This window comes from Falco naumanni, chromosome 8, assembly GCF_017639655.2.
Source record: "Falco naumanni isolate bFalNau1 chromosome 8, bFalNau1.pat, whole genome shotgun sequence".
Taxonomy (NCBI): Eukaryota; Metazoa; Chordata; class Aves; order Falconiformes; family Falconidae; genus Falco; species Falco naumanni.
Genome location: NC_054061.1, coordinates 64,918,191 through 64,939,835, shown reverse-complemented (window position 1 = coordinate 64,939,835; position 21,645 = coordinate 64,918,191). Strand labels below are relative to the sequence as shown.

The 21,645-nt window shown below is 43.2% G+C and overlaps 1 protein-coding gene across 4 annotated transcripts in view; it reads right to left on the bottom strand.

Moving 5' to 3' along the window:
• Window positions 1-1,885: 1,885 nt before the first annotated feature.
• SPATS2L (spermatogenesis associated serine rich 2 like) overlaps window positions 1,886-21,645 on the bottom strand; it is an 85,450-nt gene continuing 65,690 nt past the window's right edge. For all 4 annotated transcript variants that reach the window (XM_040605113.1, XM_040605111.1, XM_040605110.1 and 1 more), the window contains 5 exons: window positions 12,096-12,154; window positions 8,507-8,616; window positions 7,860-7,962; window positions 4,517-4,737; window positions 1,886-3,329 (listed from right to left, as the gene is read on the bottom strand). In XM_040605113.1, the coding sequence (XP_040461047.1) occupies window positions 2,931-3,329; window positions 4,517-4,737; window positions 7,860-7,962; window positions 8,507-8,616; window positions 12,096-12,154 (892 nt within the window). In that variant the 3' untranslated portion in view covers window positions 1,886-2,930. The remainder of the gene's footprint in view (window positions 3,330-4,516; window positions 4,738-7,859; window positions 7,963-8,506; window positions 8,617-12,095; window positions 12,155-21,645) is intronic.

Genomic DNA, 21,645 nt, shown 5'->3' with positions numbered 1-21,645 from the left:
TTTCTGACTCCATATTTGGTCCTTTATTTTGCTGAGTTCTGCCCCTACCTTTTGTTTCATTTTACACAGAAGATAAACTGCTCCAACCTGCTTTAAAATACTGCCCATTAAGGTGTGTTTCCACTTTTGAAAGAACGTACAAAGTGCAGTGGGAATTCCATGTTTGTGTTTGAGCGATGCCAAACAGATGTATTTGCTTTGCAAATTGAGGGTGCTTTTTTATAAAAGACAGCTGGCCTGAAAGTCAAGCCTTGGCCGGCCCTTAATTCCCTCACTGACCCCTGTACAAATCCCTTACATGAAAAGCAGTATCACACATAGCTAGCTCTGTAACTAGAAGATTTAAAAAAAAAAAAAAAAAAAAAAGAGTTCTGCTGAAGATGGGCCCAAGAGCATCCGATTACTTATAAGTTTTGTGAAGAGTAAAACTCTATTGCGAAGAGGCAAATACAGTTCCAAGCACACAGAGACACAAGAAATGAAAGGTGAAGAGGTACCGTTCCGACAGGCCCACGCCAGAGCACAGCCACGTAACGTAGTTAGCACGTGTACCGCAACACTAACCCAGGCTGGGCGTGCCAAGACTGCAGTGGCCCCAGAGGCTGCCTGCTCCCCAGCCCAACCACATCCATGCTGGCATCTCTCGTCAAAAACGTGTTTGTAGCACAGTCTGAATTCAGAGACATGGTGCCTCTCACCTGCTGCTCCGGGGTCTGTCACGTACTGAGCCTCCAGCACATCGACGGTGAGCTGGTACCGAAGGGTGCAAGGTGGTCCTGTGGTGCTGAGTGACAACTTACGTTGCAGATTTTATTTATTTGCCGAAGCCTCCTTGCAAGAAGCTGACTTACAGAATAACCTTCAATTATCCTGTCAAGTGGAGAAGCTATAAGGAAGGGGTAAACGTCATCACAGGTAAATTAGATTTTCTTCTTTTTAGGAGGGATTACAGGAGGCAAATTTCACAAATTATGCAAGGAAAATATAGTGAGATTCCTGTGTAATATCTGCATGGAAATGATCATTATGTCTCTTACAGTGAGGTTACAGGTCAAACTGTAAAGCAGGAGATAAATGTTGAGAAGGTACCCAGCTGATTGGCGTGCAGAACACAAATTCTGGAATTTCAGTTCCACTTTCTCAAAATATTCAGCTTAAAAGCATGATGGGTAATTAACGATGATAGAAACAGTGCTTGTAATGCTAAGGAAGACGATGTTTACCTATGCATATTGACTTGTCTTGCACCACTCTTCCAGATGAAGATGAGTTACTTGTCTTTTAGAAGCAGGTTTTACCAATATTCACATGTAGAAAAAAGTATACAGATATCAAGACGAATAAAAACAATCAAAATCACCCATAAGGAATGCGCCTCACTCTACACTTTGGGATTATTTTTCAAGGGCCACAGAAGAAAAGTAAACCAGTCAGTACTAAGGAAGCACGCAGTCAGATGAGAGAAATTAGGCAGAGGAAAGTGGTAAAAAGCAACAGCAAACCCAACAATAACCTAGGAATAAACTTTTGAAGACACTTTTAAAGTGTCCTGCTCTTGCTGACCTCAGTCAGAGGTCAGCCTTGCTGACCTTTCACACATTCTGATGCCAACACTAAGGCCACTAGCTCACTTGATGCTAGGTCTGGATTCTTACACCTTCCTATGTTAAGTAATAGCTTACATTAAAAGTATGCCCAGGACGGAGGCGGCCCTTGTGGGAAGGTTCTGTTCCGTGCACTTGCGGCGTAAGAATCTAGCTAAAAGCAAAAACCTGGTTCAATCCATACTCAGCTGAAAGCCTCCCACTGATACCAACTGAAACAAGCAAATACAATTTGAGTAAGATCACAAAGGTTAGGCACTGCAAGGCCGCAAACACCAGAGTATTTGAGAAATAAATTTTTAATTATTTTGGAAGAAACAGGTTTTCTGAAATACAGAATCAGAACATTAAGACAAAGTAAGATTTTTAATAGAAAATTGGGAAGGATGTAGTATATCTGCTCAAATATGTACCTCCACATTTTGCTGCATGTCGCTGTAACAAATTTATTAGTCATAGCTCTCATTATGGACAGGTGGTTCCTACAGAAAAATACAGAAAAAGAATTTGAATTCAAGTCTAGAAGACCTGCAACTTTTCGTATGAAAAAAAAAAAAATAGATCCATATAGTCATAGAAAAGTGACTGATAAGGACGCAGAATAGGGCTGTGTATCTGAATAGCCATGACTCTATACATTCCAAATTAAAAAATGAGCATTTTTCCTCAGCCTCATAAAAATACTTTGTCAATGAAAAATACCAGTATGTAATACATTTAATACAATTTATACTTGAATGTAAAGATCTCAGATTATGGAATAATAAGCTAAAATCAAATGTACTGCTTTTTCAAATGTTCTTGTATATAACAATACTTTCTGTGTATACAGTGTCCATGCATCTACGCGTATACACGCACAGAAGTAAAGAGCTGTATAGAGATTGCTGAAGAATTCTACAAGATTATCTGATTTCATTGCAGACCAGAGCATACAGACTTCCTGGGATCCTTCTAACACAGGCTGCTCTAAAAAAACAATACTGTTGACAGGTGTAACCACGTATCTACAACAGGTTTTTGCTATTATGAATTCAATTGCCAATTTAATTTTCCAATCTAGATTTCATTTTTCTAAGTAGTAAATGCTGCCTTAGTAAGATTCTGTACTGTCATGGCAAAATAACTGTGAACATACTGGGGAAGAAGCCTTGAGAGTATGAATTAATTTTGATAATTAGCAAGTAATAAAGATACCAACAAGTTTTAAGCAGCAACAGATTTAAAATGACTATGTTCTGACTTATTTTCTTCACCAACAAGCATCTCGAGCAAGAAACTAAAATGAAGAGATTAAATTTCTCTGCCTGCCATCACCATGACACTTTAAGCCACCAAAGTCACAGCTGGCACTGAAAGAACAGTGGCATCAGCAGAGACCTCCATCCTTGCAGGACACAAATTGCATTGTGACACCCTGCCAACACTGCCTTGGAAAGGCCTGTGATCTGCAGTGTCTGGCGTATGATGCTTTCGTCGGGTCTTCTCTGAATGTATTGGATTCTCTGTGGTCCTTGTAGCTGTAGACTGCTCTTGATTTTTCATAGCTCCTTTGTTTTTAGATCTGAAGCTGCTATGCTGCTGTCTTCTGTGTTCAGACCTGGAACCACCCTTCACATTATTTTGATCTGCCTCATGACTGGCACCTTGTGACTTCAGGGATCCATTGAGCCGGATGTTTTGGTGCTGTGGGTTGAATCTTCGTCTCTGGCTAGAAGGCCCGTTCTACCCAGAAAGGAATTGGAAAACTGTTAGGTTATCTGAATCCTTCCAACAGGACAAGAAACACAGCTGTCCGAAGGAACAAAAATTGCAGAGTAAGTTTTTCAGTGTAACTAGGAGAGGGAAAACACAAAAACACTAGAGTTTTGACTGTTGCTGGAGCTCTCTGAACTACGAGTAACATGCTATAGCTAAGTAGCCTGGAAATATAGATGGCAGGTTCACCATTGGCACCAAATTAAAAGTCTACCATGATTCAAGAGAACACAGAAAAGGGGATGAAATACTAGACTATCTCAACAGCAGTAGTTAAGAAGCACTGAAGAACTTGATACTGACCAATTTTTTTGAAAATCAAGAAAGTATCTTTCCTAGTGAAGTATTGTGTAAATACCACAGTAAGACTAAGCAGGAAGAACAGAAATTCACATGTAAATTCAAGTCACGTTAAGAATCCACATGGTGGGAGAGATGTCTATTATGCCACCTTGCACGGAGGAAGCTTTGATCCTTAGTGGGAAGTGGCGGAATTGCTTTATTTGCATGACTGCCAAGGCAGCTGGTTCCATATGCGCACTGACTATGTACTGCTCCTACGTTTCCCTTCGGGCACCTACTTCAGCCCAAAATCCCCGCCGGGACAAACTTCAGACCGACTTCGGTGGCAGCTTCACCTGAACACAACCGTGCAAGGCCACGCTAAGGAGGTCTCATAACGAAGCAGCTACCAATATCGCACAGTACTGTAAGCTGTATTATACCGCTTCTGAAATATTATGCTTTTAGATCTGGCACAATTCCACTTTCAAAGTCTATCTAATAATCATGCTTCAACAGCACATCAACTGACCATTTGTCAAGGAGCAGGAATACATGCTTCTCCGTTGCAGCACGCAGGGTAACCAGCTATTAGCTAATTAGCTATTAGGCAGCCTGTTAACTGCCGCTAGTCATTTCTGAACACCAGACAGCGGTCTTTGCTGGTATGGCTTTTCTGCTATTTCCACCTTGTATGTTCACACTGCTTTGAAAATGAAGCTGCAAAATACATACTTGCATATTTTCAAGAGTTATTTATTAAATCTGTGGACTGCAAACTAGTATTTGATTTTGCATTAACAATTTCCAATGCTTCGTATTCTTCTGAAATTTCTGAAATAATTTAGTTTTGTTCAGAACTGATTTCTTACCTGCTTATTTGTTGGGATTCCTTGGGAAGAAGGTTCTGTAGGATTGGAAGAAAGATGACTTTGTACTTTAGTGCTGGCTGTTCTACTGTCTGAGTTCTTGACGTGACTAGCGGACTTCTGCGTGTGTGTATTTTGTCTGCCAGTTGTTGCATGTGAAGTCATTGAAGACAGCACCAAGCTACATGGTGTTCTTGAGGAATAGTTGTTCTTTGGGTGAGAAACTATAAAAAGAGTATTCTGTGTTACCAGTGAAATGATCAGCATCTAAACATAAGGCTGTATTCTCAGCCTGCTTACAGTTAATTTTGGTAGCATCATTCCAGGCCTGCTTGCAATAACGAAGTAAGCTAGGTAACTAGGTAACTAGGGTTGGAATTAGGCCATAGCCTCTTACTTCTGTGGAACTGCCTCGTCGTGAAGCGCTTCTGGAGGCAGAAGAGCCAGTGTGGTGGAACTGCGCTGAAACTGAAGAAGCCTGGCAGGTGGATGGGCTTTGGCTGTCCAAGAAAACTTCTCAAAATTTGTGGCACCTATTGGCTGGCTTGTGGAGTTTTAACGAGTCGAGCTGAACACATTGGCTGTCAGGACTGCCCTGCGCGCTGCTGTCCTATCAGTAATGCTCCTAAGCATTTATATTCCTAAGTCCTCAAACAATAAAGGAAGAAACATGGGAAGGAAATGAGTGGTAAGCCCCTAACTCTCTTGGCTGCTTGAGGTCAAAGGATGCCGTGCCTGCAGACACCATAGACTAAATTAAATTCAAATTATTCTTTGATCATGGTAGGCTGCAGAAACTGACACTTGCTGTCTATATATGTACTCGCTACAACACAGGTAAGAGCCATGAAAGCTTCCTTAGTATGTCTAAATATTTTTGAAGAAAAGGAAGAAAGGAAAAAAACCCAGTAGTCTAGTGCCTGTTGCTCATTCCTTTCTAAGGAACAAAGGTTCTTCTGTACCATGGATATCTACAAAAAATGGAACTGCGTGCAATGCACTAAGCCACTTCATGTGGATCATGGTAGTCAGCACCATTAGGAACTGCTACTGCCCACCTCAGTACATTCCTGCTCCCTACTTTGTATTTTGCGACCACCTGATTTCTTAACCACTTCCATGTCTGGATGTGAAGTGCACCAAACAAATCCTTGATTTCCTGCCTCTCTGCATTTCCACAAATGCTTTGAGCTGCCTGCCTCTGTGCAACGGTCCCTAAGCAGCCTCAAAGAAGACTCTGAGGCTACTGAAGTAACGTTCTTGATCTTAATTTGCTGTTCCGATTTTTCTGATTATGGAGTTTTCCTGTTTCTTTCTGATACAGATGACAAACCAGAGGCTCATTTCAGTGAGACACCTGTTTTATCTAAGAGGTGTTTCTATTTTCCCACTTTTAGTACAGAGAAAGAAGATGCAGAATAATTTTAGCAACTGAACATCATCTGTTAGGTTTTTTGAAGCTTTTATTTACTTACACCAATATCAGCTATTTCTCCCACTAGGTATCCTCTTCAGAAAAGCAATGGAGCGATCTGCACAATTAACTGAATTTTCGGTCCCAAGTTCAGTGAGGCCAGCTGCCACTGAATTCTACTGCTCTCTCTTGTCTAAAGTAGACTGCTGCACATGGAAGCCCATATAAAAATCCATGTGCTTGTCATAGAAAAACACATTTTTAACAAAGAAGATGTACAAGGAAGGGGTGTAACCCATGCTAGACACATGGCATGCTAGACATATGTCAGTCCAATTATTTCTGTTTCTTCCTGTCCTTCACTGTAAGTGTATGCTGCCGACCCTCTCTCATGCTGGAACGTGCCTTCCTCGGCACAAGCTCTGGGGTTTTGGCTATTGCTTTTGTTAAAGCCCTCAAGGCCCGGCGTAATCCAGCTGTGAGGGGTATTTGCAGCTCCTAGCAGGGTCACTGGGGGAAGCTCCAAACAGAAATGTACTTTGCACTGAAGAGCTCTTATCCAAGCCATGCCCACAGCATGCGCTGCTCATCTAAGGTCACTGAGGGCTGACCAGAGCTGAATTCTTCAGCTGGCCAGTGCACTCGCGGTCACTTGTGAGATGGCACTGCTTCCCTGCCAACAGCTGTTCCTTTGACTTCACTGACCCGATTTCAACAGGTCTGCACGAAACTACGCTTACGTAAGATTTTACTGAAATGAGGCATCAATAATTAGAGTGCGGAATTAACTGCAGCGGGATGTAATTTAGGAAAGTAGTTCAATGAGTTTAGAAAGACAGTCTATGGCTGTATCAAGAGCAGCTGTGGTTGTATCAGTCAGGACCATCTTTACAGAAATTTTTCTCTCTTAAGCGTCAGGGTCTGTGAGGTGACTCCGAACAATTAGATGCGTTACTGGCAAGCTTACACCTTCCTTCGAAATATCCTGGGTTGGTTTCAGTAAGAGACAGGATAAAGTGTTCTACAACAGCAAGTCTTATGGTCTAATGAATTAAACTGGTTACACCTCAAAGTAGTGTTTAAAAGTTCTTTAGCTGTGCAGTCAGAAGACTGCGTTGGCAGACTGTGTGGCATTTTTTCTCTTTCTAGGAACTCCTTGAAAACATTTTCTTCCCAAAATTGTTTTCTTTCCACCAAGATGCACTAGTTCAGAATTGTGTTAACAGTTCTTATCCTAAAGTGATGGTACTGATGGGATATCATGGGACAGATAACCTTCGGGGCAAAGCATTGTAACATTTACTTTTCTGGGGGGAAAAAAGCGCATGACAAAGATGAGGAATAAGCTCTCTTGTATTCTGCAACAGGGATGTGATACTTGGAGCAGAAAATGAACTTTAATTTCCAAGCAGAAGGGCAGATTATTTGGAAACAGGAATATTTGGGACTACCATTAGTTCCTGAAAAACCCAGTGAATACTGTTATAAAGCTTGGGAGTTACTTCCTAGCAGGAGAGATGTGAATTGGTCTTGTATTCTGCTCATGCAGGGAAGCTTCTGATTTACTATTTATTCACAAATTACTGAATTTGAGTGCTCCCCAGAGCTATCTTCTACTTCCACTTGGAAATCCTGTTTAGACCAGAAAACTCCAACTGATCTGAGCAATACCTGGAAATCTCTGACAAAGAGGGCACTGTGCACACGCAGATGGACTGTACAGCGTATGTACAGCAAGCCTAACGTGCTGCGTACGGTAAGGCTGACCCGCGTGTGTTCCGCCAGCCTGCTGCACCCGGACGTACCGGTTGTGTCAGGCCTCCACACACACACTGGCAGCACAAATGCCATTAGTTCTGCTGGTGTATGCTGGACAGGTATATGGAACAGTATGTTCCCAGAACTTCAGTGTGAGAAATCACCAGCACTTACTTTCTCCGCAGAGCTGAATTTGGGTCTTCAGCTGTTCTGTATCACAGGAAAATCGGGCGGACCTGCCCAGCTCTTCATCATATTTCCGTTCACTCACAAAGTGCTGCAAAATACAGACAAGTTAACAGTGATTTGCATTCTAAGAAAAAGACTATATGGACGGTACAGCAACCAATCAATACTTACCTTAGATGCGCTTTAAGGCTTGCCAAACTTCTGACCCTGCCCTGCACACAGGATCTCTATGCAGAACCAAGTATTTGCCCATCCTGACCAAATTACAGGTCTCTCAGCCCAGTGACGGGTGAATCGTGCCCGCGCCGGGGCAGGGGGTCATTTCATCAGAGCATACACATTTGCTCACCGAACCTGAAGCTATCAGCTTTACTTGTTAACCGAGTCTGATAAATGGCACACAAACCGCTAGAACTCTACACTTACGAAGGGATAACTTACACTTCTCTGCTAGCGTCTGTGCACTGCTCAGAGGTGCTGTGATACTCTAAGGAGGTATGCCTTCCCCACGGAAAGCTAGTTACCCTTTGGCCCACTGGCAGGAATGAGCAGCCTGGGCACGTTAACCTGACAGCTCTTTCTTGGCACTTACGCAAACAGCTAAGATACCCAAGCAGCCACGAACGCCTGACCTTAATTTCAGCCCTGAGTTCAGAGAGTTGTGCTTCAGCCATCTGACTGGCTAGGTCTGTCAGTCTCTTCAGCTCCTCCGCTTTCTTCTGCCGAGCAGTCAGGATTTCCACTGCCAAATACCAACAGTCAACAATTAACAGTAGGAAGGTAGATTGCTCTGTAATTTATTACTCTTTGGGCATTAACACTGTACATCACGTGAGAGACAAACACACACACCTCAGACCCCTGACCTCAACTGGACTTCCAATATGCTGCTTGAACAGCGTATTTAACTGAACTGCCTGATGTTGAAAAAGATCTGGAAATGGGATAGCTGTCAGAAATTCAAAGTTAAACCAGTTTTTCATCATTTAGACAAAGGGGGGCAGAGAGATGTTGTTTTGAGTCTTCCAGCGCTTTATCTTCAAGCACAAAATCAGGGAGCCTTCCATGAAGACATGGAAAGAAGCATTACATTGAGTCAACAGCCTGTTTCTGAAGACGTGCTGTAGTTTATTTACACAGGGACATTTCAGTTGCTCTGAAAAAAGGTCTGTTCATATTTAGTTTACGTTAAAAGTCACTGGCATTGCAGTTTTGCTTTCAAGGGATATATACACAGCTGCCACTTCTCTAGCAAAGCAGTATTACAAAGGCCAACAATCTTTATGAAAATACTACATATTCACCACTGCCTGTCCGGTGTATTTTATATAAGGAAGGGGTGAATAGTCATGTTCTTATAGGAAAAGATTAATCACAAACCACACAGCAACGGTCCATTTGCATGCAGGATAATAAGACATTACAATTTTGGTGGAAAATTAAAAGTACGCAACCTACATGGTGACTCAGTGTAAAAGCAGCAACGATTAACTGGCTGGTGGGACTGGCACTTAGGGCAGAGAGGAAAGATAGCATCTAAATGTAAAATGGTAACAACTGTAGTCTTTTGTCTAGAGCTTATACCTACTGTCCGGTGAGCAGTAGCTGTTGTAAACTACCCTAAGGCCACAGGCTCCACGACAGCCTCGGAGACTTTGGCTTCTCTGCCTTCTTTTGCCACAAATTCCCAGAGCAGGTTGGTAAATCACCTAACCAGCTCGTACTTTGTAAGGCCATGTTTTAGGTGAGAATTAACAGTATTTCAACAGAGTTTGTTTCTCAACCATTACCATTTAACCAGATGGCACCTTCCTTTGAAAGTATCATGGGACAGTTTGTGTTGGAAGGGGCCTTTAAAGGCCCCCTAGTCCAGCCCCCTGCAATGAGCAGGGACATCTTCAACCAGACCATGCCGTGCAGAGCCCCGTCCAACCTGGCCGTCAATGTTTCCAGGGATGGCACATCGATCACCTCTCTGGGCAACCCGTGCCAGCGTTTCACCAAGCACAAAGGCACAGGGAGACAGAGCTGTGGCTGTACAGCTGTGTGGCAGCAACCAAGCCACATGACAGAGAAGTATGTCACACACGGCAGGGAAGGCAGAGGGTGCCTACAGCTCCTTTAGCCCTGTTGGTAAATCTGTGCCTACATTATTACTTATGCTAAGAGCCAGCATTTATTTCTCTAGCTGATATTTTAATTTAATTTCTGTGGAATACGGTCTACAAGTCTGAGAAACTTATCAGATTAAATGAACAGTTTACTACCAGTTTTCCTCTGTCCAATAGTTCTGCCTTATTGCTTATTCTAGGCAATGCTAACGTTGTTTCTCCCCAAAGTCAGCTGAAGTGACTCCCCTTTGCTGAAGTGACTGCTCAAACCGTATGAACTCATATCATACTGGCACTTATCTCTGCATGAGATTTTTTTAAACACTCTGAAATTATCATATTTGGAAGTTTTCCTAGTACTGACAGTAAGAGTAAGATTACCCACTGTAAAATAGTCCTCCAGTGCAGCAAAAAGATGTGGAAATAAATAATAATGTAAATCTTGGTTAGCATGTTACAGTCCTATAACAACTTCCTGCCTCAGGTTCTGAAAGCACTTTACAAGCCTGCAACAGCCTTGAGAGACAGCAGAAACCGCACTGTTAGAGCGCGCTGCGGGGGCATCCAGCATCACACGTGGGGCTGGCACGAAGGCAGGGAAGCAGGACCTGCCATGTGCAAATTAAGCACTTTGCAGGCCTGTAGATAAGAATCAGGTTTACTTTCCACAAAAGTTACCACTATACCTGGCCAAGATTAATGAAGGGGCCCTGTGATACCATCAGCCCCGGATGGCAGATTTCCAAAATTCGTTTTTGTTTATGCAGTGAGGGCTTAGATCCAGGTCTGCTGATATCAATGGGAGTTTTACCATTGGTTTTCATGGGAGCGAGCGCAGGCCCGGTAGCTGATTATGGCTACCTGGTGTCTGCAGGTAACCAAAAAGCTGCTGATATGCTCCCATGCACAGCCCCTCTGCAGAATAACACAGAACTCCAAATCCACGTTTCATGATAGTACTAGAAAAGTTCACATACAAAATGCCAAACACAAACTAACGCCAATCTTTGCTGTAACAACTCCTACCTTTTTGTTTCCACACATATATAACTGCAAGTGACTTAGCTAGGAATGGATTTAGATAATGGAATTAGGTTGTGGGGCTTTTTAATACAAATTTAACTGGTGTTCATTTGTGAGCTAAGTGAGAGTTCTAAATGCAAATGAAGCGTTCAAGAACATTACAAGTATCCGTGACCCTCCTTGGAAGGGCCTTACATTCACAAATCGATAAAAGGATTGTATGCGTACATAGCAGCGGTATTTTCATCTGCCAGGCAAAGCACCACTCTAACAATACTTTGGTTACTCTTCAGTTTTTTGCTTAGCACTCTCTATTGAAGATAGATTGATTACTATTGATTGATTACATCCCCCTTGATTACTGGGCCATGAATACCATCTCTCAGATGGGGTATAGGACAACATTATGGGATCTTAATACATGGCTCGTCTTGTTTTTCCTCTTAAACCAGAACATGTACATATACACACACCCACCCCTTACCTATGCAATAAACAGAGACAACATGAGAGCCTCAAATCAGATCAGCTCCCACAGATTAGTAGGAAACTAGATTCCAGTAAACACCTGGGTTTTTATGTTTTTATTGTTCCAATTCACAAGCTTAATCACTATCCCTTAAAGATATGCAAGGCCACCCAATAACCTATTCCTCTAATAACCTCCAGTATTCTAAGTTGTGTATGTAATATAAGCAAGCAAACAGTGATTAAGAAATGGAAACAAAGTGATCAACAGACCGGGGGGGGTGGGGTGGAGGGGGTGGGGGAGAAGAGTGGTCAAAACCCTCTGATAAGTAAGCAGAACAAATAAATAATTTAAATCTAACTTCATATGAACTTTTGGTTTACCTTAATTTCATAACATTTCAATTTTGAAGCACAATCTTTATAGATAGAAACTACATAGAAACTATCCCAGAACATCAAAGACTTATCTCATTGTATACACCTACAACAAAAGATGCTGGAATGCTGATAACCAAGTTGATGTAGCATGTAATCTTCTGCCAAACAAAACAAATGTTTCCATGACTATTCCAAAAGTTCCCTGTGTGCTTGGTTTTTTTTTTTTTTTTTTACTTACTGGCTTCTTCTTTAACTTTATCAATTTCTGCCATTAATGACACTTCTTTGTCTACGATGCTAAAAAAGGAAAAAAAAGAAAGAAAAAAATCATAGTTTAATCCGTGCTAGAACTCCATCAAAATCAAAGGATATAACTACACAAAGACTTCAGACCTTAGTTACGAACAGTTTTGAAATTAGTAAGACTTTAAAAACCTGGACTGAAGAAACAGCTAGGCAAGCTGACCACAAAAACTTGGTGATAATCGGTGTATGCTGATCCATGGAAACACCTCTCACAGCCCTGTCCGTGTGTCCGCACGGACGTGGAAGTCACTCTGATTTGCCTCTTTAGCACTGCCTGGGCATGACTAAGCAGCCCGTTTCCTAATTAAGCCATATCACCATTGCTGCTACCCAGGTTAATACAGCTTAGCTCTCAGTGCAATTTTAAGAATAACACCAAATTAAAGCCACGTAGAAAGAGATCCTTCTCTTCCTTAAATAGAGATATTCCTGCAAAATTTGTCAGGGTAAACAAGAAAATGGTTTGTGATGTAAATAAGCATTAACGTATCTCCATAATGGAGGTCAGCTTCCTTGCCCCCCTCCCTGTTCTCTCCAGGACTGGGAAGGTGTGGTTCCACTTTTATCTGCCTTCCTAAAGCTCTTGCACGCCTCTCCTTTCACAAATCTCTGGTGCGCAATCCCTGACAGTGCTTTTAAGCTGTCAAAGCGTAAACCGATCAGGTGGGTCTCCTGAGAGCGGGCAGCGGGTCTGCCACGTTGTTCACATCGACCCAGCGACACCGGTCAGTGAAACCACGCCACGGCAGGATGCTCCCCAGGGGACAGTGCTCTGGTGTACCACTCCATTTTCCCCTCACTAGATTATTCTTAAGTCACACTCACGTTCAATAAACACCACCGATGTTAAGCGGTAAGTAAGTGAACTCCTAAGTGAGTAAACTCAAGCAGCTGGGGGAAGCAAATTGCAGGAAGTAGGTCAAACACCTGGAGTAAATCCAGGCATGCACTCAAGGGAAGAGTGGAGTTCTCAACCCTGTCAGTAAAATCACCCTTGAACATAAGCCTTTGTACCCAGTGAAGACACCAAGTTACATGTGAACCAGCTTCCACCAGAAGGAAGACGTTACAGAGAACTGAAAACCAACTCACTTGTCTAGAACACCCTCAGCAAGAACGGAAAGGTCCTGCAGCGCTCCGTGGGCAGCAGTCACGCACAGCAGGCTTACAGAGGAGAGGAGGGCCGACAGGCTGTCAGCTGAAACTGCACGACGAGGCAGCGGGCAGCACAGGAGACACACGGCGGGGACACAGCTGAGTCAGCCAGAGATGCACCAGCTAGAATGCGTTCAAGTGCCACACGGCCTTCCTTGACATCTTCCCGTAAATTAACCAAGCTCACACAGAAGTTTACAACAGAAGCTCTGCAGAGTCCCACCCTTGGGTTTTACCCATCAACCATGCCACCTTTCAAGAAGAAGAGGCTACTACTACCTTTACGCTGCCAACAAGAGGGACAGAAGCAGGCTGGCTGATGGCAAAGGATGCAGTGAGACAATAAAATTGCAGTGTAACACATTTTTCTGTTTCATACACGTAAACAAGACTAAAAATGTTGGCCTGGCCTGCCAGATCAATTTAGTGTGACTTACGTGCAAGAGGAAATGAAATAGCAGGGCTGCTTATGCTGGAGCAAGTCACTTTAGAAGCACACACTCACAATGACAGGACGCCCTTGTTCCAGTTGTCCCTCAATATTCTCCAGGCATAAGCATTAAGTTCGGACGCCAAACAGGCAGGTGATGATTCCAGTTTGCTAATCTAAATAGCCACAGCTTTTCAGAATTAGTCTACTTTCAATTTGCTTTTGTAACTACATTGTACAATAAACTTCCTTGGTTCAGCAGGTAGCTGAAATGAATCTTGTAAGTTCTCCCCTATATCTACCCTCCAGAAAAAAAATGAGATTTTAATGGTCTTCAGTATTTTCCCCTGAATTTAAAAGGCCTGCATGTTTTTGCTTTTGCTGTCTCTGCTGCCCTCCCTGGTGTACTAGACGGGTTATACAAACATAAACTTTTGGCCGAAAAAACATTCAAGCAACAAGCTGCCACCGCCAGAGCTCATCAGAACCATGTTCTGGCCTGGTTCACTACACGACTGTCCTCACTCCACGCCAACAACTGATCCTTGCTAAAACTACTCATCCTCTAACATTTCATTTTGATGCCAAAGAAAAACACTTTTAATACCAGAATGAGAACAAAGCCGTAACAGTCCTATCATATTTTAGTTATATCTCATCTGTTACTGAACAGTTTTCCACTCCTAATGTTTTAGTGTGGTCTCTGATGAATTTTTCAGGAAAGTGTTTGCATATTGTAGTAGTAGAGGCCAGGACCTCTGCTGAATTTGATGGAGAACAATCACCTGGGTACCTCCCTTGTAGCTACAAACTAACATTGGGAAAACTAAAGAATAAAACAAGAGAAGTGGTGTTTGGTGCCTTTGTCAATATGAGACTAGTTAATGTGGTATGCTAAGGTTCTTTAACAGACAGATCTTCACAAGGCTGCCCTTCCCAGAAGACAACGTACTTACATCAGCTGAGGACACGGGCTGGCTCTCGACAAAAGGCAAGGAACATACTAATTCTCACCTGGAAGTTACAGCCACATTTCTCAGCTTGGAATTCATGAACTACCATATGTTGTGGCACAATGGAGCAAGTTAATGTTTCCTTAGAAATGTCACAGGCCAAGCAGCACTAGGAAATACTGTATTTTTGATACTTAGTTTGCATTAAGGGTCAATTATTAAAGAAACGGTAGGAAACAATTCGACTCCTTTCTAGCCACAGCAGCACTTCAGTGCAAAACTGACCTGTTCCTCCTCCATCAAGAACTTGGCAAAGTTATAAACATTCGAAAATAGCAGATAAAGCTGGAAAACTGGATTGGAAAAGAAAAAAAGACAAACAGAAAAAAAATACGAAGAGAAAACTAAATGCTAACAGATACAGAAGGAGAAAGGACAAGACGACTATGGAAAAATCAATGGATCAAATCTCATCTCTTGTTCCTGCTAAGACCCCACTGTTTTCACGCAAAGCTCAGAGAGCCACTTAAGCCGAACAGCTTCTTAACTCATGAGAAGTTTAATTGGTTTTAACATATTTTCTGGAATAAAGCCCTACTCAGCCTCAACAGGACAATCACGATCAGACCACAGCACTAGCATCACTGAGAACTGCTCACAGCTCGGCTCAGCAGTACCTCCTGGGAACGCATTTTCTTTCGATGCTTCTTAGCGCCCACCGGATACCAAGACGTTACACCAAGCTGGCACACTCCAGCGTGCAGCCTGCAGCCATCGGTGTGCCGTGGGGAACTGGACACTGGGTGCTTTAGGTACTTTCCACACATGTACCACCAGATTCGGGCTCTAGCAGAGCAAGCAACAAAATGCACTCCACATCTAAAGACACCTCAGGGAAAAGTCTGCTAATTCCTCTCTAGTTATGCCCTTTCTCTTGGATCTTCTGTGGATGGTAGGACCCATGGTTAAAACCATAACCATGCTACTTTAGCCGAGGTTCTGGAGAGGTCATACCCTTGTCAATTTTTTCTGATTACTCCCAGCACTAACATTCTGTCAGGCTTCAGCCATCCCTTCTCCTTCCCTCCAGCATCAGCACTTGAGCACATTCCATATACCTTTGAGACTCCTGTGACAAACACACAATCAGGCACCACCACTTCCCTCTCCGAAGGTACCTGAAACCACGCCCCGATCACCAGCCTGTAGGATCCCCTGCTGTAGTAGTATTTGTCAGTTCTGCCACAGGTGTTCAGTTTTTTATGATACATTTATGATACTCACTGGAGCAAATACTGAGACTCAGAGCCCCTCTCCCATTGACCAGGCTCAAAGACAGATCTCAGTCAAGTGAGTCTTACACTCCATGACTGATGCTGAGGCCAAGAGTAACACTACGACCTCATTCTTTTCTGCATCCCTTTGCCACACCTCTCTTCTGAAAGGACCGATTTATTCTTCCCTTATCCCTCGCTTTTTCAGGATCAGGACTGGGGTACCAAACTCTAGCTATCGGCAACGTAACATTGTTCACCACAGGTGAGTGCCTACAGTTTGGAGCACAGGATTCGGCACCATTTGATTTTAATATGCAGATGACATTTTGAGGTGGGGTTCAGGAAGGAAACAATTTCGTTGAAGGAACACAGCAAGCCAGAGGCTCAATGCAGAGGACATGGAAATGGGGCCAGGACGCAGCCAGTGCTTGTGCTGTAAATGTATGAGATCCAGCAAGGGCAAGAGGAGCTCTCTATGATTAATTTTGCTGAAGCGATTCTGAAGGCAAGAGCAGAAGTGTCCTGCTCCTGGTCAAATGGACAGTACTGGTGCCTTGGACTGACGCAGGCTGCCAGAATTCACACTGGCGTACAATGGCAAAAGCACTGCAGACGCCAGACTGCAACGAGCTGCTGGCACAGCAATGACGGGGTAAATTATGCTGACAGCTGCCTCATTTCACAGTTTCATACTCAGAACAAATTCTGAATTTGTTCTGTCATTAATGGAAACAAATTAATCTTCCTCTAGTTTACTGCATGAAATTTAGTGCTTGCACAGTGAAAAAGAAAAGATATTCTCAAGTCAGCTGCAATACCTTAAAATCCCACCAAAATGCTTAAAGTTATTAGTGCCTCTTTGGAAAAGCTGCTTCAGATCGCCAGGTGGGCTGATATATAGCTTTACTGGTGAGAATCAGAAGGGTTCCAGATGACCAGAACCTTCTCTTTCCTTCTGCCTCTCCTAGGCATTATGATAAACCTACTGTGCCTGAAGAGATAGGGGAATAAAGGAAATAAAAAGACCAGACCGACAGGGAGGCAAACCTGCTGATGCAACTCACAAAGGTAAGCTGCAGCTGCATGGCACAGAGATTACTGTTAAGAGTGTAATTCAAACTGAGTTCTTTCAACCCCCCCCCCAAAATGCCAGCTTTTTTCTTGGAGGTGTTTAATAAGCTTTACCCTCCCCTGAACCAGCTTTATGCATGGTTGGAGAATGAGTGTCGTTCTGGAGACCAAGGAGGACAGCCAGCTGTGGCATTCTGAATGACGCAGCAGGGCTCTACATCTGGAAGGGGGAAGGAGCTATTTTTTCACGGGCATCCTCTGGGGTTCTGGTTCAGCAGGTGAGATGGTGGAACACTGTGGTACGATTCAATTCCTCTCTTCATAAGGAAGTTAATTGTGGGACACTGCTGGCATTTGACAGCTTAGGCTCCAAAAATACACAGTGCACCATTCTCCAGTAACTTTGTTCTGTCAGCAGGCTTTGAACAGACCTCGGTAGCTCCTTGAAGCTGTGCTGGTTAACAACCTGCTGACAAACTCAAGCAAGTTTTAGGGACTTTAGTACTGTCGCTGTCTCTGCTATATCTGAGCTAAGATTACATGCAAATTCACGCAACAGTCCTGTTAAGGTCAGCCCTGGTCTTTTAAAAGTATTATGCCTTGTTTCCTGTACACGTTTCCCTCCTCACACAAACACACTTGACCCACAGGTGGGGTGAAAAGACAACTGGTAAGAACCTCCAAGGCAATTGCGTATTTCACAAGAGTCCCCTACCTCAGTCCGAAAACCAGAATTGTCCCTGTCAAACTTTCAGCACAAGGAACTAGAATAATGCAATGAGAATATAGATGTAAAGCCCAGTTACCTGATTACAAGCTTTATAGGATTACTGAATAGCCATGCTATATTTTAATTGGAGAAATGATAGTTCCAAGTTTTCTTTGTGCTAGTATACCTGTAGGAAAAGCTGTTGTTACATTACATATTCTGTAATGTCTCAGTAAACCATATCCTTCCAGTATTAGCTCAATAGTATTTAAATGTTCATGTTGCTTGAAGGTTGTTATTTCATCACTGTATTAGCACATGCACAATGTTTACATAGCAAACCAGATTACACGAATTTTCATTCTGACCAGGAATACAGTCTGACAATAAGGAGATAAATGAAAGACAGAACAAACCAATTTCACTGAAATCCTTCCTTCTGCAGTGCACCGCGTACCAGCTGGTAAAAGTAAAAATGCCCAAAGGCTTTTAGTTATTCAAGTTTATTTTGTGTTATTCCTCATCTACCTCCACTAATCCTGTTCTCTTTAGCAGTCAGCTAGCACATCGGGGTCTGGTAAAGCCATCATAATTAAAGGTCTATTTCCATTTTTCTCTTAAGATGCCTTTACAAATAATTAGAAATTTATTGCCTGATCATAAAAACTTATTCAAACTGAAAACTGACATGGAAAGCTTTTTTCTGACAGAACACTTCTGAATTGTACTTATTTAGAGATGAAGGCATCACCTCAGGATTTAGCAGAGTTTTAACAATTGTATGAGTTGCACCATGGCTTGTTAGCATCTCTGCGTTTTTACATAATTTTGTAAAGTTTTTCATTCCTCTTTGAGTCCCAGTTCTGATCCAACTACTGACGCACCTTAACATCTTACTGGTTATGTATTTCAGACTAAGCACACTCCGACAAGGCAGCAGACTGTGGTCTCTGTTGTTGGGCTCCTGGTACAAAAGAGAGGTAACTTTCCCGAAAGCACCCTGGAAAGTGGACACAAAGAAAGGAGAAGACTCTGGCTCTTGGGTCTAACATCTATTGACATTTTTTGAGATAACTATTGCCTATATGTGTTTAATAAGTTAGATTTCTCCTTAGTCTGACAACAATGAGATCAGAAAGAATATATTCGCTTTGTGTCCACAGTGACATGTACAAAAGCAACGATCTACCCGCATGGCCCCAAAAAGCATGTGCTTGTGTTTTACTGAGGATGACAAACACACCTATGAATGGCTGGGAGGGAACAGGGGAGACACAAGGCCATAAAGTACAAACAACAGGCTAAGAGACAGTGTAATCCACCTTTGCATTTCACCTCCGTAATCTGTCTTCGCAAACTTAGTTAATAAGATACCAGGATGAAGCAAGTATCTGTAGAAGACAAAGGGGTCAGAATTACGTATCTCATCGAAACCTAACCCGCACTCCCGGTTTCATAGGCTCCATCAGTTCCCTCCACTAATACACGGCGAGGTTAATCCCAGACTGCTGGAGGCTGCACGAAGAGTGCACACACAAGCCCCTGTCCCAGTGCTGCAGCTCTGCAGGCAAGCAGCCAGCATGAGGCCACAGTCCTCAGGCAGCAAGGGCACGGCCCAGGGGCCCCAGTAAAAGCACTGGTCTTTGAAGGTACCTGAAAACCCAGACAAGCCCAAAGAAACCTAAAAACTCAGGAGACCGTTTTTTCTTTCTCTGCCCTGGCAAGGTGATGGGACTGGATTGTGTGAACTGATGGGCAAACAAATGCCAGAACAAACTGCAATAGGATGTGAAAATCTGTGCTTCAGAGGCATAAGGACTACGGAAGGTCAGCTGGCGGACAGACAGACAGACAGCTAATGAGGACTGCCTGGAAATGCAATGAGAAATGGCACAGGAACTCCCTTCAGTGTAAAGCAATACCAGTCCTTCCCAGCCATCTGCCCACGCTCTAAACTACATCACTAACAGAAACCAGCAGCTCTTCAGCCGGTGCCACTCATTCTGGGCTACAGGCAACAGAAACCCATCATCTTTAAGGTTTGCCATGTAGGGGTCCCAGAAAGGGGACGACCGTGACTGCTCCGCAACTGTGAGCACTGGCAGCATTACTCATCACCCAGCGCTGTTAGTACAGACACAACTATGTTCTTTTAAACGACTTCTTCCCTCACCCAAACACTGCTCTGCTTTGATTCTAACTTCGAAAACAATAGAAAAACTGCTTTACTTCCCCAAACATACAGTACACGCTTTCTAGTTGCTGCCGGAGTGTATTTTAATATATTTTTGAACTGTTAGTATTGCCAAACTCTGTTTTTTCCAGCATTATGTCAGCATAATTTTTTTTATCCAGCCCATGGTGGAGCTTTCAAGTGCTCAAAAACTATCGCCTGTGCTGGTTTTTGTGGTCTCTATAAAGCATTGGACACATCAATGTGTTTGGGATGCAAAGAGCAGAGGAAGCTTGTCTTTCTTTGGTCCAGTCCTGCATGTGGTGTAATTAAACCTGACCCTTCCGATTTTCTACAGCCTATTTTCCATTTGTGGTTGGAAGCAGACCGTACGGGCAAGTAGCAGATGTTTCCTTTTAGTTCTCCGTATGACTGTGGATGCCCAATATGTGAAAATTGTTTTTTGGCAAGAAGTGTTATGGGGCACTGTGACTCCTTTTGTGCTCTACACATTTCACTCAAGACTTCCTGGGGCTCTCTTTGTATCCCTAAAGATCATTATTCAGTCTCTTGGTGGAAAAGTGAGAACACAATTATAGCACAAAGGTTTTAAACTTGGCAACACACATTTGAAGCACATTCTAGTGAGACTGGAGTTCACCTAGCTTTTCTGACCTTAAAACACTTAAACACTATTTGGTATTCTTCTTTTCCTTGCCCTACACTACTGTGAGACACAGCTATGCTCTGACATGCTTTACATCCAAGCAGTAAAGCAGTAAGCGGAGCAGGTTATATTCTCACTCACACAAAGGTATTCCTAAAAACCATACACCAAAGCTGGATGCAATGAAGAGAAATACTGCCCCAAGGAGTACTGTTACAAGGATCTTCTTCATTAACTTTCAGGTGCACATGCGAGTCTGAGAAATGGTGCCCTTCAGCTAGCTCTGCCCAGTGCTCTCACAGCCTTGAGGAAAGCCACGTCACAGAAAGCCCTGCAAAAGCAGGGGTGACAAGAGTGCTAGGTCACAGCAGAGCCACAGTCCACATGAGACTGCAAAAGACTTCCTGCAGAGTGGGGCCAAGTGTCCTGCCCGGTTCAGCCCCTGGCCTATAAAATGCTCTGGTGCCTTCTGGCTTGACAAGCACTGTATAAAAAAGCAAGTAGTTATCACTTGTTCTGAGCACGCCGAGAATTACTCTAGTTGGCAGGAACTCCTGGAAGGCTTTAAGAAAGAGACAGTGAGCCCACTGCAGTGCTTTTAAATAAGCATCTTTCTGGGATCGGTTTTTGACCCCATTTCGTTAAAAAGCTGCAACTGGAAGCAAGCATTGCATTTTCTCTTCCAAGCATTTACAGGTGTTCACAGCACACCTGCTCCATGCCACCTTTTTTTATATTGTGGGAGGGTGGTATGCACTGTTCGGCCAGACAGATGACTCCGAACGGCAGCACAGTACTGACGGAGCGTGTTTAGCAGTAACTTCCCTTCATCGGTTAGGTGAAGCCATGAAATACTGAGCCAGAAACACTGGCAACTATCATTCAACAGTTTCTGCCGCTAAACAGAAAAGTTCTTGTGAATATTCCTGCTGAAGCTTTCAGGATATCTTAGGCCACATGTGCTACTCATTTATCTCCGTAATAATGGTTTCACATCCTATCTGGAGGTGGGAGGAAGATAGATTATGTTATCTTTGCACTTACTCA